Below are 26,172 nucleotides of genomic sequence, written 5' to 3' on the forward strand. Positions count from 1 at the left end.
CTCTTGCTTGCCTCAGATGCAGCCTCAGGTGGATCAGGACAAGATTCAGCCCTGAACAGCTTTCACAATTGATGTAGAGGCTGCTGTCCGGGGGAGGCGTTCCCTTCTTTGAATGTGTGGGGTTACAAGTGCCTTTCCCAGCTGCTCCAGACACCCTCCTCTTGTTCCGCTTATCAGGCATTCAGGTAGGGTTGATCTTGTTCCATATCACAAAGGCATGTAAGAGGACATATCAATGATGTTATGGAAGATGACCAGGGGCTAGCGGACAGTCATCCGCTGGTCTTGACTCATAGTTATCAAATCGTAGCATTCTTGAGAAAGTGTGAAAGACTTTCAGTGGCATCGTGGCATGGAAAATTGCCCTTCCAGTCTCTACATCGCAGAGAACACATGTAGTCTCAGCTCGGGACCTATACACACCCGCTAAGATTAGCAGCCCTATGTAGGCTCGCAGGACAGTCTCCTCCATTCTTTTTCAGTTGTCTCCATATTTATAGAAACCCTCCAAATGATTTTTTCGATGGCTGGTGTGATGAAGATGTAGAATGTTGAGGCGATGTCCTAGGCATGGGCAACTGCATGTCTCATGTGCCCTGGGGTCATCCTTAGGACACGTTGTGCTGCCATCCTGCCCTGGTTGTCATATGGTGACAAGCACCATGTTATTTTGCTGTTCTTTGAAAAAATGTCTCTCTTTCAGCTTGGGGGATTTCTTCTTCATCTGAAGACGATGCATTGTGCATAGTGCTCTGGGTTATATTCTTTCCCATCTTCTTCAGATACTTCCTTCTTTTCGAAATCATTGTTCTCTTGTTCCTCCTGGACATCTGAAAAAAATCTGGTCAACGACCTGTTGGTCACTGAAACGTGCACCATTGGCTTCAGCAAAGAGAGAACTGGGGGGGACTGTCATCTGCAGCACCTTTATAGCCCTGTCTTCATTCCCCAGTTGTAAACAATTTCAAGAAATGTTTATTTTGTCAGATTTTTGATTTTTTTTTTCAAATTTTTATTTATTTTGTCTGTGAACTTGAGTCATGTGTGGGTCGCGGAGGGAAGATGCTGCTTGTCTGAGTTCAATGAGTAGCACACAATCTCAATTTCTCGTGTGTGTGTGTCTTCGTGTGGTTTTTGTGGTGTGTAAATGATTTTATAACTGTCGGGTCAAAAATGACCCTAAGACAATCTTTGTTGCCTGGTGGTGCACAGCTTACATGGAAATATGAACAAAGGCAATGTTTCCCTTTTTCTAATGTTGGTGTCACTCTAGGAAAGGTCATCAGATTTCAAGTTGAAAAAATATAATTTAGGGAGTCTCCTCTGCTGTTAAACGTAGTGGCGGGTAATTTTTTAACCCTTAAGACAACACAAGAGTGAAATTAAGTAACTGCTAAACTTTAACATTAGAACTGAACCACTTCTTGTCCCTTTTAAGTTGATTCCTCCAGTCACAATTCGTAGACCACACCCTTTCGCAGTATGCTCAATCCAAATTGAGAATATCCTTCTCCAGCAATTTCCTGGTAAACAACCTATTGACTTCATCATTTTCTCCTGTTAGTCATATGCCATTATCATCATTCATCCTCTAACCATTGATACCTTTTACTCTTTATTATTCTACTTTTGCATTTTACCTGTTGTTGTGTGTTTCTCTGATACAAAAGAAGCGCTGCAAAACGGCACAAATTCACAAATCTGATATTGCGCTCATCAGATATACCTTCAGATAAATCAATGATTACAATTTTGTCCAAAAAATGGACTGGTGCCCTGATTCATAAAAAAATATGAATAATCCTTAGAGATAAATTCATACATTTTCAGTAATAACTTGGCCAATATTCCATTTCAATAATATGAGCATCAATACAGAAAGGTAAAACGAGGACTGTTCCAAATTATATAACACGGGTGGAAAATCTTTGCTGTTCCTAATTTAAAAAATACATAACCACATTCTAATCTACAGATTAGCTAGACTCACACCCCTGAGCAAGTGTGCCAAATTCCATGACTGTCAAACAGATAAAGTGATACACAGTGTACAAAACATTATGAACACCTGCTCTTTCCATGACATAGACTGACCAGGAGAATCCAAGTGAAAGGTATGATCCTCATTGATGTTAAAATCACTTCAATCACTGTTGATGATGGGGAAGAGACAGGTTAAAGACACATTTTCGATCTTGAGACAATTGAGACATGGATTGTGCATGTGTGCCATTCAGAGAGTGAATGGGCAAGACAGAAAAGATTCGAGTGACTTTGAACGGGGTATGGTAGTAGGTGCCAGGCGTACCTGTTTGTGTCAAGAACTGCAACGCTGCTGGGGTTTTCACACTCAACCGTTTCTCGTGTGCATTAAAAATGGTTCACCACCCAAAGGACATCCAGCCAAACTTAACACAATTGTGGGAAGCATTGGAGTCAACATGGGCCAGCATCCCTGTGAAACGCTTTCGACACCATGTGGAGTCCATGCCCGCAACGAATTGAGGCTTTTCTTAGGGCAAAGGAGGGGTGTTCTTAATTTTTTTGTGCACTCAATGCATATGTGCCTTTTACTGTTGATCATTCATTATATTTCACTACTTCTTCACCTCTTTAACCAGGTGCCAGGTCAGGCCATGATTGGTGGAGAACTCCAGGCGGACCTGTGTGTCGATGTGGGGGGAGGGGTCTCTGCCGCAGCCCATGACCAATGAGAACTGCAGTGTGTAGGAGGCTCCAATCTGCATGGACTGGGTCTCCACATAACGGATACTGGAGCCTGGGCTGGGCTCTCCTGAGAAACTACAGTATAATAAACAGTTAGCTAACACACATTAACAACACATAGAACTACTTATCCACATAGTGTCTACTGGAAAAAAGTTCATATCTTGGCTCAATCTCAATCAAACCTCAATCTGAAGAAGAGGTGAATGGTTTTTACCAATACCTGTAAAGCTGTTGGTAATGTTTTTAGCAGTATTTGAGTAGATTACACGGGTACATACAATATTTGTGATGACACTATAGAGTAGTGTTTTGTTCTGATAGCGTAAAAGCCCCCCCAAAGGAGTCAATAGCAACGATTCAGCACCACTGAGATGGACTGCGACATAACTACAAGTATGTAGTTCAGCACCACATGACAGTGTACAGAAACCTTCTAAGGTGCAACCCAGCACTCCGCTAGCCTGAAGATAATGGGAAGTACTGTAGGCCGGAAAGTGAGAAATGCTTGTCTTTTTTTTTTTTTACCCCTTTTTCTCCCCAATTTCGTGGTATCCAATTGTTGTAGTAGCTACTATCTTGTCTCATCACTACAACTCCTGTACGGGCTTGGGAGAGACGAAGGTTGAAAGTCATGCGTCCTCCGATACACAACCAAACCAGCTGCACTGCTTCTTAACACAGCGCACATCCAACCTGGAAGCCAGCTGCACCAATGTGCTGGAGGAAATGTACCTGGCAACCTTGGTTGGCGCGCACTGCGCCCGTCCCGCCACAGGAGTCGCTGGTGCATGATGAGACAAGGACATCCCTTCCGACCAAGCCCTAACACGGACGATGCTAGGCCAATTGTGCGTCGCTCCACGGACCTCCCGGTCACAGCCGGTTACTACAGAGCCTGGGCGTGAACCCAGAGTCTCTGATGGCACAGCTGGCGCTGCAGTACAGCACCCTTAACCACTGCGCCACCCGGGAGGCCCTGGAGAAATGCTTGTCTTTAGTATACCTGAGTGTCCAGTCGTGCTGGCAGTAGGGCTGGACATGCCCCAGGTAGAAGCCCAGACTCTGAGTGACATCAAGTACATTACTGAAGTCCAGACTTATGGTGTTGAACAGCACAGAGGCCATAGTGATCTCATCCACTGCCCAAACGTCATGCCCACGCCCAGAGTGGTACGGCTGCCACCAACGGAACTGCACTCCAAACCTACGGGCACCGGGGGGTAGCTCCACTGATACAATCCTGTAGAGGTGAGAAGGAAGGAGGCATGGAGGGGAGAGAATGAAGGGAGGAGGGGAAGGTAGGTGGAGAGTGAGGATGGAGGGACGGAGAGAGGAACACAGGAAGGGATGGAGAAATGAGATAAGGGCAGGTGGAGAGAGAAGATGGAGGGAAGGAGAGGGTGTGGGATGGAGTGTTATCAATGTTCTCAAAATAATCCAAACAGTCCAGATGGAGTGAGTCACATTAGCAAGGCTCTGACTGAATAGGTCTGAATGGTGCTCTTCTATAACCCACACAGCTATGGACTGTATTACCTCCTCTCAGCAGACACACACAATGTGCATTCACACCTCTATCCCGACACTTTGCCCCCAGCCTTCTGCCCCCTGATGAAGAGCTCTCTAGGTGGCCCAGGCCCAGCTCTGCGCGCGCGTGTGTGTGTGTGTGCGTGTGTGTGTGTGTGTGTGCGTGCGTGCGTGGGTGTGTGTAGCCATTTGTCATTACAACACACAGTAGGCAGTACTAAATGGGTCCCTGTGGGTTACATCTCTCCTCTCAGCACCAGGCATCCATTAGCACAAGAAATATGTGTGTTAACAGCATTACAGACGCCTTAGGACTGTGTCACAAATGCGCGCACAGAGAAACACACACACCTCCAGCCCCCCAACCCCTCTAGTACAGTACCTGGGTTCGTGGAAGCCCTTATATGCGTAGTGTTGCAGCAGGATCCAGGTAATGCCATTGTCTGAAGAGAAGTGCAGCAACACACCTTCTCCTGGTTGGTCAGGGGCAGGACAGGAGCTCAGGATGCTACGACTTCCGAGACGCAAAGTGAACTGGAGGTACCTGGGGGAGAGAAGGGGGATGGAGAAGGAGAGAGGGGGTCGAGGGTTAGAGAGAGGAGAGGTGAGAGAGGAAGGGAAGGGGGTTAGACAAATAGACACAGATGGAGGAAGGAAGGGAGGGAGAGGAGGAGGGGTGGCAGGATGAGATGATGGATGAGATGATTAAACGAATGAGGACTCAAATAGATAGAAGAGAAGGATGAGAGGAAGAGTGTGGGGAGAGAGAGAGAAAGTCAGAGAGAGAGGGTGAGAGAGAGAGCGAGAGAGAGGGAGGGAGAGAGTCAGAAACATTTAGACATGTTTTCACCTTCCTTTCACAATGTGTCTCTGAGAGTTGACATATAAGCAACTAGGGAAGAGAGAGATGGTAGCACCCAGAATGCTGCACTATTCATCCACACACACACACACACACACACACACACACACACACACACACACACACACACACACACACACACACACACACACACACACACACACACACACACACACACACACACACACACACACACACACACACACACACACACACACACACACACACACACACACACACAGCCTCCAGCTCCCTCTGTCCTTGGCTCTGGCTCAGTGTGGCTCTAATCACCAGCCCAGTTTCCTCTGGCTCACTCAGTCTGAGATGAAAGTGGTATTAAATATGGCCGTCAGGTGGCACACAGGGAGCCACAGAAGGCATAATCAATCAAACACAGATGCCATCTCATCTCTCTATCCTACTCTATTCCTCACTCTCTTTCATTCTTCCTTTCCCCTCAAATCTCCTCTCATCTACAGTCCCCATCCATCTCACACCACAGGAATGGGGGGGAGGAGAGAAAGAGGGAATAGGTGACAGAGGAGAGGAGAGGAGAGAGGTGACTTGTTGGAACTTCTGCAATATTAATCAGAGATTAGAATGCCTGCTGAGGATATGAGATGAACCCTGATATGATCCCAGTATAATGTATTCTGTGAAACTGACCATTAGAAAAGGTGTGTAAATGTGAATATTCAAATGTACCTCCAAGTCTCATTCATAGACATTGACTGAAATTGCAAGACATTATCATTATTTTTCTCTCTCCCCTTTCTTTCCCGTACAGTAATACATGAGTATGTGCAAGCACCTGTGAGTGTGTGTCCCTAGCCCAGTACTGTACCTGGCCTGAGAACTGTCGAGCGGTGCGGTCACCAGGTGTCGTCTGCTGTCCCTGTTGAAGACCAAAGCCTTGCCACTGGCCAGAACCCCACAGCCAAAACTCACCTCCGCTCCCCTCAGGGAGGAGAAACTGTGGAAGGAGGAGATAAAGAACTTCACAATCTGTTTAATAGGGCTGTTCTTATCAGTTCACACTCCAGAGAAGCTAGTAATGCAACATAAAATGTAAACAAAATAGAATGTTTAGACAATTATAATAGTTTTTTGGTGGGAACAATAGCACATTTTCCTAATAGCAATGTAACACAGTGCTTAACGTTCAACGTGTGTGTGTGTCTGTCAGTCCGTCTGTCTGACTGTCTATCGTTGAGCACGTTCTCCTTTTAGTTTACCTGTGGTAGGAGGAGAGTCTGGGGGAGGAGAAACCCTCAGACAGGAAGGCAGAGAATGTCTGGGATGCCAGCTCACATGCTGGACCACTAAAGCCTGGGTCACACCTACAGGAGCAGAGGGGCGGGAGGGAAGGGTATGGGAGGAGAGCAAAAGGAGGGTATGAAGGAAGAGTGGGAGGAGAGGGGAGGGAAGGGAGGAGGAGAGAGGGACATAAATGTATGGAGGTTAGAAAATATGGGGACAGAAGAAGAAAATATTAGGAAAGGGTGGGAGGGAGAGGAAAATTGGGATGAGAGAGGGAGACAAGGCAGGCAGAATAAGACAGAAAGAGAGAAAGAAAAGAGACAAAGAAGGAGAAAGGCAAAGTAGAAAAACAGAGAGAGAGAGATGGGAATGGAACCAGATACAGAAAATAATACATAGATTAATAGATGCAAATAAAAATAAAATAATTTGATCACGATCTTAGCGCTAAGACATTTGATGAATTAGCAATAAAAGAGAAAGAGAATAATTCATTCAAGATATACAGTGTTGTTCATTCATTATGTTCTGTTCTTACTTGCAGCCGGTGCGGGAGCATTGTCCTCTTCCAGAGCAGAAACGAAGGCAGGATGGACCAATGTACACTGGATATACACACAAATAAGAGAGAGATAAGAAATTATACATATATATATAGACTTTGAAATATAATACCTTGAACGATGGTAGGGTTTCTTTTTGAGATTCTAGAAAGTTAATCTTTAAAGGATTTGAACCATTCAATTTAGCATCGCCAGACCCATGCTCTAATGAAACACACAGGACCACTAATGTGTGCAAGGTTCTCACCATTGTCTATGGCCCAGATGTTGCCAGCACCCATGCCACTCTGTCTCCAGCGAAACTGTGTGGTCTCAGTCAAGGCAGCATTGGGAAGTGGGATGGAGATCCTAGTCCAGCTGTAGATTGGTAGAAACATAGTTTTAAATACAACACTAGTAGCAATTGAATGTATCTCTATGAACACACACTCATCTCTGTGTGTGTGTGTGTGTGTGTGTGTGTGTGTGTGTGTGTGTGTGTGTGTGTGTGTGTGTGTGTGTGTGTGTGTGTGTGTGTGTGTGTGTGTGTGTGTGTGTGTGTGTGTGTGTGTGTGGTGCCTACCCGCTGTAGTTGTCTGAGGAGTAGATGGTGCTGTGTGGTAGGTGGGGGCCAGCACACAAATCTGGAAGACACTCTGTGTGGAGCAGCGACCAGGAACGACCGTGATTGGTGGAAAACTCCAGATTCACACTAACAAAGTGATAGAAAAATCTTATCTACACTTCAAAAATATGCTAATATAAATTTAAAAACAAGACAAAAAAGTTAGAAACTTTGCACCCATGGAAATGGACACCTCAATATTGTATCATATCATATTGTAGCGAGGTTCGATCTCTTGACGGAACGGCTAAGGTACTGGGTTGGACCCAGGTTTGAGTCCCGGTCGTATCATATCCTACCTGTTGGCAGGCTGGTAGGACCCACAGCCCAGGTTGATGGAGAACTGTGCTACATGGGTATGTGTGCCAGGAAGGACAGGCAGCAGCTGCATGAAGTCTACTGCCCAGACGTGACGGTTGGCACCGCCATGTGCCCGCTGCTCCAGGCAGAACTGGGTGATGGGGGTCTGGAGGTCTGTGGACAGGGCTACTGACACTACTGACGGAGTCTGATGGAGAGGGGGGAGGGTGAGGAAGGGAGGGGTGAGTTGAGGGAGAGAGGGAGGGAAGAGGAGATGAAGCACAGTTGAGGAATTAAAAATGGTTTGAGCTGGGCGGAGCAACATATTTTCCATTTAGCTAGCGAAACATGAAAAATACAGTTTGAATTTGCTCAGTTCATAGAGCAACCTAGTGTAGGAGATGGAGCAGGTCTATGTTATGTGTGTAGTCTCACCCTATAAGAGGAGTATGGCAGGGTATCCAACAGCACAAGGTCTCGTCTCCCCTCTGACCTACCAAACAAGATGACATCATTCTCATGGGACTCTCCTGGGTCACACTCCCCACCACCTGCAGGGAAACACACAGACAAGCATGCTTTCTTTGTCAGGAAAATATTTGGCTGCAAGCATAAAAAGACTGACAGCTTAGCTAACAGAGAATAGGCCTCTTTCTCAATGTTTTTAATATTTGTCCGTTCCTTGTCCCTCCCCTTCATCTGCACTGATTGGAAAAGTCTTGACAGGTGAGAACAATAAAGTGGAAGCTCAACAGGTCATTACAAAGAAGGCAAGGAGAGGCCAGGTATTTACATCATTGAGAAAGAGTCTGTGTCAGTGGTAGGTGGTTCTTACCCATGGTGAAGTAGAACCGAAGGTTTCCGAAGGAGGTGGTATCCAGGTAGGGAGTACACATCTTCCTCTCTCCATCCATCTCAAACACCAGGGCCATGCCTGACTCTATCTCCCCACAATGGGTCCCATACACAGCACCCTCGATGTCCCAGCTACACACAGAGAGAGAGAAGGGTTAAACACCAGGGTCATGCCTGACTCAATCTCTCTACCCTGTGTCCCATTCACTTCCCCCTCGATATCCCAGCTACACACAGAGAGAGAGAAGGGTTAAACACCAGGGTCATGCCTGACTCAATCTCCCTACCCTGGGTCCCATTCACTGCCCCCTCAAAATCCCAGCTACACACAGAGAGAGAGAGAAGGGTTACATTGGAATAGCAATCCTGTCTCAGCAGTTTCTGTCTCTCCTTCTCAGTACTGATGACATTTCCCTGTGTGTGTGACAGATGGAGAATGGACTGGGAGGTGACACCTGTTCCAATCCTCAGCAGGATCTGCTTGAGCCACGCATGACGCATGAGAGATGACACACGTACGACAAAAGACAGGTTTCAACTGACATAGACAGGTCCTCTGAACTCAAATACATGACATTCTCGACACAATGATGGGAATGAGATAAGCCTGGTGAGTGACAGATATTCAGTTTACAAGACCCAGGTTAAGGCCAGAATAAAAGCACTTCCATGATGATGATGATGAAAGAACGCTTTGATATGTGAAAGGATATAGCAAGGGAGAGATGAGCTGTGTTCGAATACTCATACTAACCGCACTATTTGTTATGTAAATTGAGTATATAGTATGCTTATTGGTCATAGTATGGATATAGTTAGTATGCCACACATTTTCCGAATTTTACGGCCGTAATGCAATTCCTCAGAAAACGGGCGTGGCTTTATAACTTTTCAGATTTGAAGAAAATGAAAGAAAATATGCAGCCGAAATCCGACGAGAGTGGATACAAATTCATTTCTTTAACTAATTATGACAAATGTTGAGAATATTTTGAAAAATGTAATAAAGTAATACTTTTTCAAAGAAGTTACATGTTGTGTTGGCTGACAATTTGTTAGCTACGCTATCCTTACGAACCACATAGCATTAGAACAGTATGTACCTGTGTGTTAGCTAGTTACAATGACGGTAAGCCGTCATTGTAAATAAGAATTTGTTGTTAACTGACTTGCCTTGTTAAGTAAAGGTTAAATAAAAAACATTTAAATCATTTACCTAACGTTAGTTTCCTACTAATACATCGATCTTGCCAGGCAGTATATTAACTATCTAACTATCTAACTAACTACCCAAGATTTATTGGCTTGATTATTTACATCCCTACTGTCACGTTCGTCGTAAAGAGGAGACAAAGGCACAGCATGATGAGAATACATTCCTCTTTATTAAAGGAAGAACACTTAAACAAACTAACAACAAAACGAACGTGACGCTATATAAAACAAGTGCTGAAACAGGCAACTATACATAGACAATAACCCACAAAATACCCAAGGAATATGGCTACCTAAATATGGTCCCCAATCAGAGACAACGATAAACAGCTGCCTCTGAGAACCAATCAAGGCAACCATAGACATAAAAACACCTAGACTAGAAACAACCCCATAAACAAAACAAAAACCCTATATATATACGAAAACACATATATCACCCTCGTCACACCTTGACCTAACCAAAATAATAAAGAAAACAAGGAATACTAAGGTCAGTGCGTGACAACTACATTCTTAGCTCAGTGGTATAGTCGATCAATTCAATGGATTTCTACTCTGATTTCTGAGCACTCTTGCGCAGAATAACTGATGAACTTCTGAACGCACAACACCCGTTGAATATTGCTGGAGTCAGTAAACGTCTGCATAAAAAGCATATTTAAATTGTTGCCACAGTTACAGTCACCAACGCTCTTGATAACATGAAAACAGCCTAAGCAACTGTGCTAGGGTAAGTAAAATGGTCAGAGTGAGCAGTTCTCTCATTTGTTTCTGGAAGTAGCTAGCCAACGTTAGCTTGATTGCTTGACTGCCATTGAACACCCGGATCAACCCTACTCCTCGGCCAGAGCGTCCAGTGTGCGCTCTGAACACTCCGAGAGCGAAACGCTCTGAATTTATGATTGGACAATCTTTCAAAGCTCTGGATTTACGAACGCCCAGCATGTAATCTGGCACTCCCTATTAAATTTACGAACACGCCCAAAATCATATATTTTTTTAACAAGGAACATGTTGAACAAACAAGCTAGCAAAAGGTTGCCTAGCAACAGCATCAACTTCTAGACAGGCCAAGCTCTAGTACGCTCAACTAAAACAATACTGTTCGTTTCAAGTATACTAATATGAACTAAAATTATTTACTGTAGTACTCATTAAGTATACAGTATGTTAGTATTGGTATTCGCACACAGCTATGGAGACAGATAGATGGAGATGATGATGACATCATTATGTCTCACTTGGTGGGCAGACTCTCAAAGTCCTCCTCCCAGTAGCTCTGACCCTCCTCTCGGTGGAGGTCAATGTCTCTGGTGGAGGCGAAGGTGTGGCCCACCCCCTCCTCGTTGTTGCCATGGAAATACAGGGTGTTGCCCTCTGACTGACAGGCACGCTGGGAAAGAAGGAAGTGAAATGAAAATGTCAAATATCATCAATACAGATGACAATACAGTATGGCAATAACATATTACTTTACTGTAGGTCTTGTACATGGTGAAGTGTTACACTGACCACGACCTGACCGGTAAAACCTCCTGGTCCTAGTAAGTAAGCAACAGTATTTTGGTGAGGGCAACTTGATTACCTTTATTACCTTACCTCGTCTGAAAAGATGGTTTGCAAACTGCCAGTTGAAGAAGAAGAGGAAGAAAAAGAGAAAGAAGAACATGGTACCTTGACGGTAGCCCCAGGGAAGAAAAGCCAGTTGGCCGTGTCTGGGGGGTCCAGATTATCCTCCAGTAGGGGAGGTATGTAAGCAGCGTTGACCAGGAGTACATTGTCCAGGCCCCAGCACGACTCGTAGCCTTCGGGTCCCTGGGGGGCCTCCTGGGACCAGCGTAAACGCACCCCATCTCCCCTGGAGTGCACTGGCAGGGGCAGGAGGTGGACTACTGTACTGCTGTTAGTTGGTGCTCTGTGGAGAGGATATATGATATATATAAGCTCCGAATCAGTGTGTTTCTTGTGTGTGTGTATTGTGTGTGTGTGTAGAGTGGTGTAAGGGAAGGTGTGCATGTGTTGGGGAGAGAGAGTATGTGTGAGTGTATCTGTGTTTGTGTGTGTGTGCGTGGGCGGGGGAGGGGTCCGTGTTTACAATAAAGCAGAACATGCAATTAACATGCTGTTGGGAAAAAATGATGAAACATTATCATCAAAAATAAAAGAGGGAGAGGGAGAGGAAGCGAGAGACAGAGAGACAGAGGGTGAGAGAGAGAGAGTTAAAGTGGGGGAGAGAGTGTTTCTAAACAACTAGAGAAGAAAATATTACAGGAAGAGGAAAGGAATGACAAATTGAGAGGGGGAGGTGTGAAAGAGCGAAAAAAGAGAAGAAGACATGGTGTTTATGACAGATGGATGTCTGTGTGAGGAGGGAAGGAAGCAGGAAGAGGAGAGAGAGAGAGAGAGATAGGAAGGGAGAAAGGAAGGGAGAAAGAGAGGAAGGGAGGTGTGAATAGGGAAGGATGGAGGGAGAGAGAGATGATGAAAGAGATAGAGAGAGAGAGAGAGAGAGAGAGAGAGAGACCTGATCTTCTCCAGGGTGATCCAGTCATTGGAGCCGTTGTTCTTGTTCAGACTGAACGCCACGATGATGCTGGGGTCGGAGTAACTGAACCTACATGTCCCGGAACCTAGAGAGAGAAACACACACACACACACACACACACACACACACACACACACACACACACACACACACACACACACACACACACACACACACACACACACACACACACACACACACACACACACACACACACACACACACACACACACGGATACAGACAGAGGGAAAAGAGTTACATAGTGATACTTCATGAGTGGACAGCACTGTGTATTAACGCCACGCTAAGGCTGTGTCCCAAATGACACCTTACTCTATAATGCACTACTTTTGACCTGAGTGCTATATAGGTCCTGCTCAAAAGTAGTGCACTGCATAGAAAACAGGGTGCCATTTGTGAAGCAGCCTAAGCCCAGAGAGGAGAAGTACACATATAGAATGTAAAAGTCAGCTGTTTCTGCATCAATTCAAATTCCTCAAAATGAGAATGGCAATGTTCTAATGGTGCCCTGAGAGGCCTGTGAGCATCTTCAATAAAACCCTTCCTTCCTTCCTTCCTTCCTTCCTTTCTTTCTTTCTTTCTTTCTTTCTTTCTTTCTTTCTTTCTTTCTTTCTCCCTCCCTCCCTCCCTCCCTCCCTCCCTCCCTCCCTCCCTCCCTCCCTCCCTCCCTCCCTCCCTCCCTCCCTCCCTCCCCTCACTCCCTCCCCTCACTCCCTCCTCCCGTCTCTTTCCCCACCATTCCTCTATCCCCTCACTCCTTCCTCCCCTCCCTTCTTCTTTCCTTCCCTCCCCAGCCATGTAGAAATTATACTTTAAATGGTGTTAAATAGAAATGATCTGCTTAGCAGTTGGTGCCCAGGGAGGCGGACAGGCTGATGGAGAGAGGAAAGAAGAGAAGCGGAGAGGAGGGGAGAGGGGAGAGGAGGGAGTGGTACTGCTGATGCATGCTATAAAGGAAATTCGGCCCTACTTTACTAAGGGGAGCATGGAGAAGGGAGGGATGAAGGGATAGAGGTGCTAGAGTGCACCCCTCCCAGGGCATTGGGGAGGGAGGAAAGAGGGGCTAAGATGTCACAGGTCAGAGGTCACTAATGGTCCCAATATCTTCCCCCACCCCCAACCTCCATAGGGCCTAACGTTGGACTTACACAGCACTGTATGTTTCTTTCATATTTATGAGTAAATACAGGGCCATGCAGACTGACTGGCTAACCGGTAGAGAGAGAAAGAGAGAGAGAGAAAACGAAAGAGAGAGGGGGATCGCTGCAGCCTGTTCTCCTGCTCTCCTGTGGGACTGTCACAGATGCGTGTAATGGCCATGACAAATATGAAGTGTCTAAAAACTCCATCTGCCTGACACGGGCTGTTGGGTGGCATTCCAGGTCTCACTAAACCGAATTTACAATGATAGGAGAAAGAAAGAGAGAGAGGGAGAAACAAGGAGAGAGAAAGAGAGAGAGAGAGAGAGAGAGAGTGAGGAAAGCAGAGAGGAAAAACAACAAAAGCACTCAGTGTGTTGGCTAAAGATGTGTAAGACCTCTCTGAGTAGTGTAAGGGTATTTCATAAACGTTCATTACATAGAGTGTTACCACAGGAGAATGTCAGGCCATATGTCTGTGAGCTGAAGCAGAAGTGCAGCTGGGTCATGCAGCAAGACAATGATCCAAAACACACAATCAATTCTACATGATAATGGCTAAAAAGAAACACATTAGTCCAGACCTATTCCCAATTGAGATGTTGTGGCAGGACTTGAAACAAGCAGTTCATGCTTGAAAATCCCCAAATGTTGCTGAGTTACAGCAGGTCTGCATGAAAGAGTGGGCCAAAATTCCTCCACAGCGACGTAAGAGAGAGATCAACAACTACAGGAAGTGTTTGGTTGGAGTCATTGCAGCTAAAGGTGGCACAATCAGTTATTGAGTGTAAGGGGGCAATTACTTTTTCACACAGGGGCATTTGGTGTTGTGTAACCCTGTCTATAAAATAAATGCAATAAGTATTTTGTATTTTATTGCAAAAACGGCAGCTACTCTACATGGAGTCCACACAAAACACGAAACATGGCATAATACAGAACATTAATAGACAACAGCTCTGTCACGCCCTGGTCTTAGTATTTTGTGTTTTCTTTATCTATTTTGGTCAGGCCAGGGTGTGACATGGGTTTTTGTATGTGGTGTGTTTTGTCTTGGGATTTTTTCACATGTATTGGGATGGTAGCTTAGTGGGGTGTTCTAGGTGAATCTATGGCTGTCTGAAGTGGTTCTCAATCAGAGGCAGGTGTTTATCGTTGTCTCTGATTGGGAACCATATTCAGGCAGCCATATTCTTTGAGTGTTTCATGGGTGATTGTCCTTTTGTTCCTTTTCCTGTCCTTATGTCTGTCGTGTACTAGTTTGCACCAGTATTAGGCTGTTTCGGTTTTCGTTACGTTTATTGTTTTGTAGTGTTTGTGTTTAGTGTGTTTTTTCATTAAACATGAATCTCAATAGCCACGCCGCATTTTGGTCCGACTCTCCTTCACCTATAGAAAGCCGTAACAGAATTACCCACCACAACAGGACCAAGTGGTGTGACAACAGGCAGCAGCAGCAGGAGATACGAAATAAGGATTTCTGGAATTGGGAGTAAATCCTAGACGTAGAAGGACCCTGGGCACAGCCTGGAGAATATCGCCATCCCAAGGAAGAACTGGAGGCAGAGAAAGACGCATCTGGTCCCCAGTGCGTCTCCTTGGGCCGGCTTACATGGCACCAGCCTTGCGCATGGTGTCCCCGGTTCGCCTGCACAGCCCAGTGCGAGCTATTCCACCTCGCCGCACTGGCAGAGCGACCGGGAATATTCAACCAGGTAAGGTTGGGCAGGCTCGGTGCTCAGGAGCTCCAGTGCGCCTGCACGGTCCGGTCTACCCGGTACCACCTCCACGCACCAGCCCTCCGGTGGCAGCTCCCCGCACCAGGCTTCCTGTGCGGGTCCTCGGCCCAGTACCACCAGTGCCAGCACCACGCATCAGGCCTACGGTGCGCCTCGCCTCTCCAGCGCTGCCAGAGCCTTCCTCCTCTCCTGCGCTGCCGGAGTCTCCCGCCTGTTTAGCGCAGCCAGAGCTGCCAGTCTGCATGGAGCAGCCAGAGCTGCCAGTCTGCATGGAGCAGCCAGAGCTGCCAGTCTGCATGGAGTAGCCAGAGCTGTCAGTCTGCAAGGAGCAGCCAGAGCTGCCAGTCTGCAAGGAGCTGCCAGTCTGCACGGAGCTGCCAGTCTGCATGGAGCAGCCAGAGCTGCCAGTCTGCATGGAGCAGCCAGAGCTGCCAGTCTGCATGGAGCAGCCAGAGCTGTCATCCTGCAAGGAGCAGCCAGAGCTGCCAGTCTGCAAGGAGCTGCCAGTCTGCAAGGAGCTGCCAGTCTGCATGGAGCAGCCAGAGCTGTCAGTCAGCATGGAGAAGCCAGAGCCGTCAATCAGCATGGAGCAGCCAGAGCCGCCAGTCAGCATGGAGCAGCCAGAGCCGCCAGTCTGCCAGGATCCGCCAGTCAGCCATACTCTTCCAGATCCGCCGGTCAGCCAGACTCTTCCAGATCCGCCGGTAAGCCAGACTCTTCCAGATCCGCCGGTCAGCCAGACTCTTCCAGATCCACCAGTCAGCCAGACTCTTCCAGATCCGCCAGTCAGCCAGACTCTTCCAGATCCGCCAGTCAGCCAGACTCTTCCACATCCGCCAGTCAGCCAGACTCTTCCAGATCCGCCAGTCAGCCAGACTCTTCCAGATCCGCCAGTCAGCCAGACTCTTCCAGATCCGCCAGTCAGCCAGACTCTTCCAGATCCGCCAGTCAGCCAGACTCTTCCAGATCCGCCAGTCAGCCAGGATCTGCCAGAACCGCCAGCCAGTCAGGATCTGCCAGAGCCAACTATCTGCCTGAGCTTCCCCTCAGTCCCGAGCTTCCCCTCAGTCCCGAGCTTCCCCTCAGTCCCGAGCAGCCCCTCAGTCCCGAGCAGCCCCTCAGTCCCGAGCTGCCCCTCAGTCCCGAGCTGCCCCTCAGTCCAGTGGGGTCCTGGGTGAGGACTACTAGGCCAAGGTCGGCGGCGAGGGTCGCCTATCTAAGGACGAGAGGAAAATGGACTAAGACTTTGTTAGAGTGGGGTCCACGTCCCGCGCCGGGGTCGCCACCGTGGACAGACGCCCACCCGGACCCTCCCCTATGGGTTTTGGTGTGCGGCCGAGAGTACGCACCTTGGGGGGGGGGGGTTCTGTCACGCCCTGGTCTTAGTATTTTGTGTTTTCTTTATCTATTTTAGTCAGGCCAAGGTGTGACATGGGTTTTTGTATGTGGTGTGTTTTGTCTTGTTTTTTTTTCACATGTATTGGTATGGTAGCTTAGTGGGGTGTTCCAGGTGAATCTATGGCTGTCTGAAGTGATTCTCAATCAGAGGCAGGTGTTTATCGTTGTCTCTGATTGGGAACCATATTTAGGCAGCCATATTCTTTGAGTGTTTCATGGGTGATTGTCCTTTTGTTCCTTTTCCTGTCCTTATGTCTGTCGTGTACTAGTTTGCACCAGTATTAGGCTGTTTCGGTTTTCGTTACGTTTATTGTTTTGTAGTGTTTGTGTTTAGTGTGTTTTTTCATTAATCATGAATCTCAATAGCCATGCCGCATTTTGGTCCGACTCTCCTTAACCTATTGAAAGCCGTAACAAGCTCAAGGACACAACTACATCTTTTTTTCTTCAAAAGGCTCACGTAGCCTACATATCATGCAATAAGGGCTCTGTATAATACTGTACATTTTTACTGTACGGATTAGTGGACTCTTTCCTTGCTGCACTTGGCTACACTACTGGACAATAATGAAGATAAGGTAACGTAAAACTTGAGCCTCCATTTAATACCTGCAGTTGAGATAATGTGACACAGGAAGGAAACCTGGGATACGTGGAACTCACACTTCTCTTTCTTGACATATAGTTGACTCTGCAAGAGACATCCCAGGACTTGGCGAATGTGCAGTATGTATTCCGGCAGGGTCTTGGGGAAGATCAAGATGTCGTCGAGGTAAACACAGATTCAACATATCCCTCAGTGTGTCATTGAACAATGCTTGAAAGACTGTCGGTGAGTTCGATAATCTGAAGGTCATGACTAAATACTCATAGTAGCCACTTGGGGTCTTAAAGGCAGTCTTCCACTTATCTCCCTCCCTGATTCTCACCAGATTGTAAGCGTTGCGGAGGTCCAGTTTGGTGAAGAATTGGGCAGCTTGGAACAACTCCAGGGGTAGGGGGTAACTATTATTGATCGCAATCTGGTTCAGCCCTCTGTAATCGATGCAGGGACGCAGGCCTCCATCCTTCAGACACTGAAGACGTAGATGTCGATTAAGGCAGCCCCCTGCATCTCTCTGATTCTGATTCAAAGGCGCTGCGTAGGAGTTCTATGGCACAGTCGTAAGGATGATGAGGGGGAAGGGTGACAGTCTTTCTCTTACTGAAGGCCTGCTGTAGATTGAAGTATTCGGGAGGGAGAGCGAAAAAGTCTTCGTCTTCAAGGGATGCAGGAGGACACGGCTAGGCTCTTGGTGGGGGTCTTAGACATTTAGTCTGGCAGGCTTTAGCCCAGACTAGTAGGTGTCCCATGGACCAGGAAACTAGTGGGTTATGTAGCGCTAGCCAGGGGAACCCTAGGATAAGGGGCTTCCCACTGATCAACAAAATACAAAGAGTCTCAGAGTGGTTCACCCCAACCTGCATTAGAACGGGCTTGGTCTGATATTCCACCTGACCGGAGCCAAAGGGGCGTCCATCGACGGCTTGAATCTGCAGAGGAATGGGACATTTTACGCAGGGGATTTGTAATTCTCTGATGAAGTCTTCATCAATAAAATTACCAGTGGCCCCGGAGTCCACAAAGGCTTGAATCTGGATCTCACGGTTGTCCCAGTGGAGGGTTGCGGGTAGTAACAGACGGTGATTGGATAGCCGGGAGGTAACTGCACAGCTCGTCAGGGTTGCCCCCTGTCCTGGCGAGCCTGGTTTATCGTCAGCTCTGGGCAGGTAGCACGGAGATGGCCAAGACGTCCGCATTAGAGGCCGCAGCGTTCGAGCATGCACCAGTCACGCTCCTGTGGGCTCCTCAATGCTGGATTTGGGGGGACTGGGGTGATCAGGAAACCTAGATACTGGGGTGGTGTCAAAAAAGCGCTGTCTCACGCGTTCTCGGAGGAGGTTGTCGATCCTGATTGCCAGTGTTATCAGGGACTCGAGGTCCTCTCCCAGTTCCCGAGAAGCTAATTCATCCTTGATGAAATTAGACAACCCCTGGTGGAAAGCAGTGACCAGTGCCTCCGTATTCCAGCCACTCTCGGCGGCAAGGATGCGGAACTCAATGGTGAAGTCAGCCACTGGTCTGGCCCCTTGGCAGATGTTGAACAGTCGGTTGACCGCTTCTCGTCCGCCAACTGGGTGGTCGAAGACTCTTCGCAGCTTGGCAGTGAAGGCTAATATGTAGCTGCAGGGTGGTGGCTGCTGTTCCCACACCGCTGTTGCCCAAGCCCGTGCCTTGCCTGAGAGTAGAGAGATTATGTAGGCAATCATTGCCCGATCGGTGTAGAACAAGGAGGACTGTAGCTCGAACACCAGAGAGCATTGGATGAGTAACACATTGCATCCTCCCGGATTGCCGTCACACTGCTCGGGGGCTGGAATCTTGGGTTCCTGGTCCAGGTTCCCTGCAGGAACTACGGTGACGCCTGTAACATTGGGTGATGAGACTTGGCTATTAGCTCCTCCTGGACTGGAGTTGGACTGTGGTTGGAGGGAATCGGAGAGTGCCTGGAGGGTCTCTGATATTTGGGAGAGTTGTTCTTGCTGCCACCAAATTAGTGCTACTTGTTGGGTTTTAAGCATTCTGGATCTATTCTGTATACTCCCCTTGTCCCAAGGGTTAAAAATGACCCGACTTCACTAAACCCCTTTAAAAAATCAGCTTAATTTAATTTTAAACCCCAAATCTATTTTGCATGAATAATTGACGCTACCCATCCCTTAAGCGGGATAATTTTCATCAGCAACCGCTGAAGAGCATAGCGCCAGAGTCAAATAATATTACAAAAAAATATTAATATTCATGAAATCACAAGTGCAATATTGCAAAACACAGTTTAGCCTTTTGTTAATCCACCTGTCGTCTCAGATTTTGAAATTATGCTTTACAGCGAAAGCAATCCAAGCGTTTGTGAAAGTTTATCGATAGCATAACAAAACATTATGTACACTAAGCATTAAGTAGCTAGGTCACGAAAATCAGAAAAGCAATCAAATTAATCAAATTACCTTTGATGATCTTCGGATGTTTTCACTCACGAGACTCCCAGTTACACAACAAATGTTCCTTTTGTTCCATAAAGATTATTTTTATATCCAAATACCTCCGTTTGTTTGTCGCGTTATGTTCAGAAATCCACAGGAAAGAGCGGTCACGACAACGCACACAAAAATTCCAAATATTATCCATAATATCCATTTGTTTACAGGGAAATAGCATTGTGTTTGGTCAAAAAAAATTGGTCCAACAGTTTGCTAAGAGCTGTCAAAAAGCTTGAAGGTCTGCTGTTAGAAGGTCTGCTGCTGCATTACCATTCTTGGGTAGCGGAATTACTTTGGCTTAACAGATTTATTAGCCACTCCTTTTGCCTCATCTCTTTCAAACATACAGTTTTTCAATTCCTCATCAATCCACGTAGCCTTAACAGTGTGGTTTCCAGTCTTGTGGGCGCACTCCACCTGAATCTTCCCGTGGTCCATCTTCATTTTCTCAGAGATCATTTCCCTCACTTTGTCTTCAGACTCCTTCCAGGTCTCATGTGGAGATTCTGCAATTCTGCCCACAACCATGTTATTCCGCTTTGATTGTTCCTTGAGATGTATCCATCATTGTTGGCATGGATTCATACACAGAACTGATGTCCTCTCTCAATGACTTACAGATTGCTGTCATCCTGCCATTCTCCTGTTTCAACTCAATCAGCTGATCTTGGGAGAACTGCAAGCTGTTCTTCTGGTCCTGGAACACTCTGGTCAAGTCGTCCATTCTTTTATTAGTTGAATCCACAAGTATTTGGACAAAGCACTTGAAGCTATTTTTTTGTTGTTGTAACAACTTTTTTGTTAATTTAAAAGATCCTTCACCTGTGATAGAGGACACCACTGTCCTCAACTGAACTCCCGTTGGCTTTGGTCTTGGTCATGGTTTCTAGCAACGTAAGTTATGTTGTTACTCCAGACAGGGCAGGTCACAGGGAATATTTAGCAGTGATCTAGATGGCAGTGATCTAGATGGCCACAAACCCGGGACAATCCGCATTCCCAGCCACAATGGCTAACCGCGTCGCGGGATGCGTTCAAGCCATCAAGAAACACTGCTAGCTTGATAGGCAGCTAGCTAGGACTATGGAATTGTTGTGTAATTTGTTCACTCAGATTCCCTTTTTTCTAATATTAGGTTTTGGCGGAAGATCTAATAATTCAGTATCAAAAATATGCAAAAATAGAGAAAATCTGAAAGTGGCAAATACTTTTTCACGGCACTGTAAAATGATATGATTGATTGCGCACATTATGTTTTTTACTCACCAAGAGCAAACTGCAGGACAGAGGCTGTGGTGGTGTTGAGAGGTACAGTGGTCTTGAGGAGAGAGGGTACATATATCACAGGTTAGAGGATAAAGGCAGTGGGGCTTTAAGTGTTCTTAATAGCTGGGAAATGGGGCTACATATATCTAATCACAATACAATTCCTAGATGGAGCTAAGGATGCAAGGGCTTTCGTCAGTGTGTGTTTGTGTGTTCTCTGTGTGTGTGCTCTGTGTGTGTGTTCTGTGTGGGGAATGCATCATTGTGTGTACTGCTCTTGACTGAACTAGTGCCAGGCTGCATGAAACACTTGGAAGGCTGACAGATACTCTGTAAAAGCTTATTATCAGAGTAAGCAAATAGAATCAAGACACACTAAACACTCACTGTCTCTCATATGGTGCAACAGGGAAATAGTGGCAGTTAACGTGATTATTATCAGATACGTGGAAGCATTCTAGTGTCTTTGTGGTTCTGGTATGATATGTTGTAGGTTGTAGTATTATGTGGTTGTGGTTGAGTTCATTAATAGTGTGGTTGTGGTTCCCACTATGGTTGTGAAAAACTAGGTGGTTGAGGTCATAGTGTGGTTGTAATTATGGATAAAGGAGTGGTTGAGTTTGTGGTTGTATTGCGGTCATAGTTACCAGTTCTCTCTCTCTGAAGGGCTCACAGAAGGTGACAGCTCTGCCATGCATCAGAACCCCACACTGTTCTCCTACCTCACAGTTACTACACTCTGACCTGGGGGGAGCAAGATAAAGAGATGGATGAAGAGAGTGCATTAGAAGATAATTTATGCAGGTTTAGATATGAATAAAATGCCTTACTGTAGTTTTTGTAACACATTTTTGTCTTCTTCAATTGCACAGTGTGACAAAATGACACAAAAAGTATGCTTTAGTAATAATTTTTTGTGACAACTGCTGACAAAAAAAGGACTTTATAAAATACATTTGATTGATTGATTGATGTAACCTACCAAATTCTGGGGTCCAGCTCTCCCTGCAGGTTGGAGTCAAAGTCATCACGGAGCACCGCATGGTTCCCATGGATCTCAGCTTCACACAAAACAAACAAAAACCAAGGTTAGTAAATAAAAAACATGACAGGGAAGGGTCCAATATTAATAACAAAGTTGTTGATGTTGGTATGACCACAGAAGATTGAGTTGATAGCATATAAACATGCAAGAAAAAATGCACTCACCAAGACTGGGTCTCAATGGCGATTCCGTAGGTGCTGAAACAGAGAGAAGAAGATGCATCAGTAACCCTGCAGCTTGTTTCCCTACTCTGGCAGAGATTGCCATTGGCCAGAAAGAGACCAGAGATAGTAGAATAGGCCAGTCCCAATGTCCCTCCTGTCTCAGACATTCTCATATGTGCTGGCATGTCACAACTGCTAATATAATCAGAGTGATCAGAGTGTCATCTGTGATGTGTGCCAGGCCTAACTAGCAGTCCCTCTGTTTTGGACAAGAACCAAGAGAGAGCATGTTAACACATCACTGGAAAACAGCCAAACTGAGCAGCGACAAGACAGAATACACTTCAATCAACTTCGAAGCAAAAATAACTTTGTAGTGGCTGAGGCTCCAGTACTTGCTGCTCCAGTGTGTGCCCTCCCTGACTGTAGATAGTGGTGCTGGGTCTCCTGTTGGACGTCCCGTACTGATGTTTATTCCTGATGTTAATGAAGTAATGAAAGTCCGCTTGGACCTAATAAATAGTTCAACACCAATTAACACCCCTCCATCTCCTGAGGCCTGTGCCTCTTAATATGTTGCCAAGCCAACACATCACAACGCTACTACAAACTCTTCCACGAGTGCTCTGAGAGACAGGCAGATGGAGGAAGAAAATCAAAGGAAGAGATTAGGGTGAGTTTGACTCAGAGAACCAAAATAGAGTATGATGTTATACAGTGCAATGTGAGAGTACCCTGATACATTTCTCACCAGATTGATAAAAAGGGACTTTGAAATCCACCAAACCTCAATTCCCTTCAGATTTTATTTAACCAGGTAAGTCAGTTAAGAACAGATTCTTATTTTTAATTTACAGCCTAGGAACAGTGGGTTAACTGCCTTGTTCAGGGGCAGAACAAGAGATGTTTACCTTGTCAGCTCGGGGATTTGATCTTGCAACCTTTTGGTTACTAGTTCAATGCTCTAACCACTAGGCTACCTGCTACACCAATACATTGTGATTTTTTCCAGAAAAAAATGAAAAAGGAGCACTCAATGATCATCAGACGTTCATTGCAGACATCTGAAGTAAGATGTTTTACTTTACTTTTCACTATTTCTGTCAGTACCCTTTATCAGTACTATGCACAATGGCATTGACCCCAATGAGTTAGGGAACCCTTCCCTTTCAGTCCTATTCAAGTTGACTAGATCACTATCCTCTTTAAAATAAAATTTAAATAAAAATATTATAATTATAATTATTTTAAGCAGAAAAGAAGAGCAGGATAATCTTCCACTGTGTTCTCCATCCAGGATCAGCCTGCACCTCTGATAAAAAACAATCCTTTAGTCCAGATAGGATTCCCACTTCTCATACCCAACTTTCAAGAAAACTTCCAGGTGATTTCAATGACTTTTAACTTAACACAAATCATACACGGCTCCCTAAAGCTCCTCCAAGAGGGAGGGAGATCCCTTTTCCCCCCAAAAACCCATCCATAAACAATGGGAACCCAAACCAGGAATATTACTAAAATGGCTGAGTATTACAAACCAAACAAAAGTCTTTCTATAGTCCAACCCCCCCTGCTCTACTCCCTTCAAGCAGTCCTCATTTCTCCACATTGGATCCTAATACTGGGCTTTATTAGCTAACTGGATTTGCCATTCAGCCATTCAAAAGGGGGATTGGTGTGGTGGAACTTTACTTTAGTGCTGACTGTAAAGTAAAAGTTTGGGTAGTCTTAGTGTTCTGTTTGACAGGGCTGAGAAGAGGGGGTTCAGGGACTGTGATATCGACTGGTTTTGTGCATGTGTCTGTATGTGTATATGTACTGGTTGGCGACTGACTTGGAGCTCCACGACTGGATATTTGGCTCCGTGGTGAAGCCCATTAAAAGTAGATCAAAGGGCCTCTCTCTCTGGCTCCTGATGATTCAAAATGTGTTTAGAGGGATCCATCAAACCCCAGCCCCCCTTACTCTCACTCTCCCTTCTCGCTAATCATTAGCATTTTAATAAAACATAATGAAGGGAAAATGTTGCAATCTATCTACGTATGTGCATTATTCATTTTGTCTATCTTGTCTATCTTTGTGTACTAATCATCCCCCTCATTCCTAATGGGCATTTATCACTCCTCACCTCTCCACCTGATAGCTGATGTGTGGTGAGTGTTCTGGCACAAAATGGTTGCCGTGCTTCACCCAGGTGGTTGTCACACATTGGTGGTGGAGGAGGTGAGTTGCCTCAGTTTGTAGAAACGCACTTTATAAAACCAATCCATTGTTAGTATTATTAGAAATACACAGTGGTGTTAAGTAATTAAAGTAAAAAATACTTTAAAGTACTACTTAAGTAGTTTTTTGGGGTTCTCTCTACTTTAATATTTATATTTTTGACAACTTAAACTTTTACTCCACTACATTCCTAAATAAAATATTGTACTTTTTACCCCTTAAATTTTCCAAGACACCAAAAAGTACTCGTTACATTTTGATTGTTTAGCAGGACAGGAAAATTGTCTAATTCACATCCTTATCAAGAGAACATGCCTGGTCATCCTTACTGCCTCTGATCTAGCAGAATCACTAAACACAAAGGCTTTGCTTGTAAATTATGTCTGAGTGTTGAACTGTACCCCTGGCTATCCGTAAATTAAAAAATCAAGAAAATCAAGTCGTCTGGTTTGTGTAATATAAGAAATGTTTAATGATTCATACTTTTACTTTAGATACTTAAGTACATTTCAAACCAAATTTCTACTCAAGTAGGATTTTACTGGGTGACTTTCACTTTTACTTGAGTCATTTTCTTTGAAGGTATCTTTACTTTTACCCAAGTATAAAAATTGGGTACTTTTTCCACTACTGGATATACATACGTATTTAACCTACGTATACACATTAGGAATATCCACATCTCCTCTCTGTACACTGATGGACAGCATTAGGCCTTCTGTGACATGACCTCCGTCTCTCCATTCGTACAGTCTCTAACAAGCACTCCCTCTTCAAACCTTTCTAAAGATATGTCCTTCTGGCTGAAGAAAGGCCCAGAATGTTTAGGAGTTCACTAATCCCCCCTCCTCTCTCTCTCCAACCCCATTCCATAAGGAGCAGACAGTAGCCTCATTTCCCTCAGATTAATCCTCTCACTTTCTTAAAGACTTCACTTACAGCCTCCTCTATTATGGGCTCATCTCTGCTAATGCCTGTATCTCACCAGCTTACACACACACACACACATAGGCGCAGGAACAACATACACACAAGAGCAAGACACACACACACGTACGCACACAGGCCAGAGCTTACACTGGGTGATACGTTTTCATTCAGCACCAACCCCGTCTGTCTCATACATACACACAAAGACACACGCTCGCACACACACACTTGTAGGGATGGGAAAGGGGAGGGTATCATCTAAACGCACCGCTCTATACACATCTCAAAATCAGAGGGGCTTGGAGGAAAAAAACAGAAGGGGAGTTGGGGATAGGACTATGCAGAGGGTGGAGAAACTAAATTAGAGTAAGCTTTGGGAGTCTCAGACATCTGGGCACAAAGAGCGCAGGGCTCTAGTGATCTTAAATCCCCGTCCCTTTTTCTCTCCCTCTCCATCTCCCAGCTCTAATCTTCTCTACTCCCTCTCTCCGTCCTGCATATCTCATGTCTCCACCAATTTCTCTCCATCCCTGTTTCTCTGTCCCTCTCTCCTTCACGCTCCGCATCCCCATCTCTCCTCTCTCTCTGTCCCTCTCTCCTTCACTCTCCTCCCTCTCTAACTCCCTCTCCCTTCTCTTTTCCTCCAGTTCCCTCCCTCCATCCCTCCTTCCCTGTCTTCCTTGCTCGCTCCCTCCCTTTCT

The 26,172-nt window shown here is 45.7% G+C and overlaps 1 protein-coding gene across 4 annotated transcripts in view; it reads right to left on the bottom strand.

Moving 5' to 3' along the window:
- Positions 1 to 26,172, bottom strand: part of LOC135524034 (reelin-like) — a 298,396-nt gene that overhangs the window by 96,889 nt on the left and 175,335 nt on the right. For all 4 annotated transcript variants that reach the window (XM_064951167.1, XM_064951168.1, XM_064951166.1 and 1 more), the window contains exons 5-22: positions 22,319 to 22,351; positions 22,092 to 22,170; positions 21,757 to 21,853; positions 21,110 to 21,161; positions 12,444 to 12,549; positions 11,594 to 11,834; positions 11,161 to 11,312; positions 8,682 to 8,833; positions 8,282 to 8,397; positions 7,846 to 8,054; positions 7,505 to 7,633; positions 7,190 to 7,299; positions 6,918 to 6,984; positions 6,355 to 6,459; positions 5,964 to 6,092; positions 4,640 to 4,801; positions 3,734 to 3,970; positions 2,610 to 2,802 (exon numbers count right to left, since the gene is read on the bottom strand). In XM_064951167.1, coding sequence (XP_064807239.1) covers positions 2,610 to 2,802; positions 3,734 to 3,970; positions 4,640 to 4,801; positions 5,964 to 6,092; positions 6,355 to 6,459; positions 6,918 to 6,984; positions 7,190 to 7,299; positions 7,505 to 7,633; positions 7,846 to 8,054; positions 8,282 to 8,397; positions 8,682 to 8,833; positions 11,161 to 11,312; positions 11,594 to 11,834; positions 12,444 to 12,549; positions 21,110 to 21,161; positions 21,757 to 21,853; positions 22,092 to 22,170; positions 22,319 to 22,351 — 2,369 coding nt within the window. The remainder of the gene's footprint in view (positions 1 to 2,609; positions 2,803 to 3,733; positions 3,971 to 4,639; positions 4,802 to 5,963; positions 6,093 to 6,354; positions 6,460 to 6,917; positions 6,985 to 7,189; positions 7,300 to 7,504; positions 7,634 to 7,845; positions 8,055 to 8,281; positions 8,398 to 8,681; positions 8,834 to 11,160; positions 11,313 to 11,593; positions 11,835 to 12,443; positions 12,550 to 21,109; positions 21,162 to 21,756; positions 21,854 to 22,091; positions 22,171 to 22,318; positions 22,352 to 26,172) is intronic.

Source organism: Oncorhynchus masou, chromosome 31 (assembly GCF_036934945.1).
Source record: "Oncorhynchus masou masou isolate Uvic2021 chromosome 31, UVic_Omas_1.1, whole genome shotgun sequence".
In the NCBI taxonomy this organism is placed as follows: domain Eukaryota; kingdom Metazoa; phylum Chordata; class Actinopteri; order Salmoniformes; family Salmonidae; genus Oncorhynchus; species Oncorhynchus masou.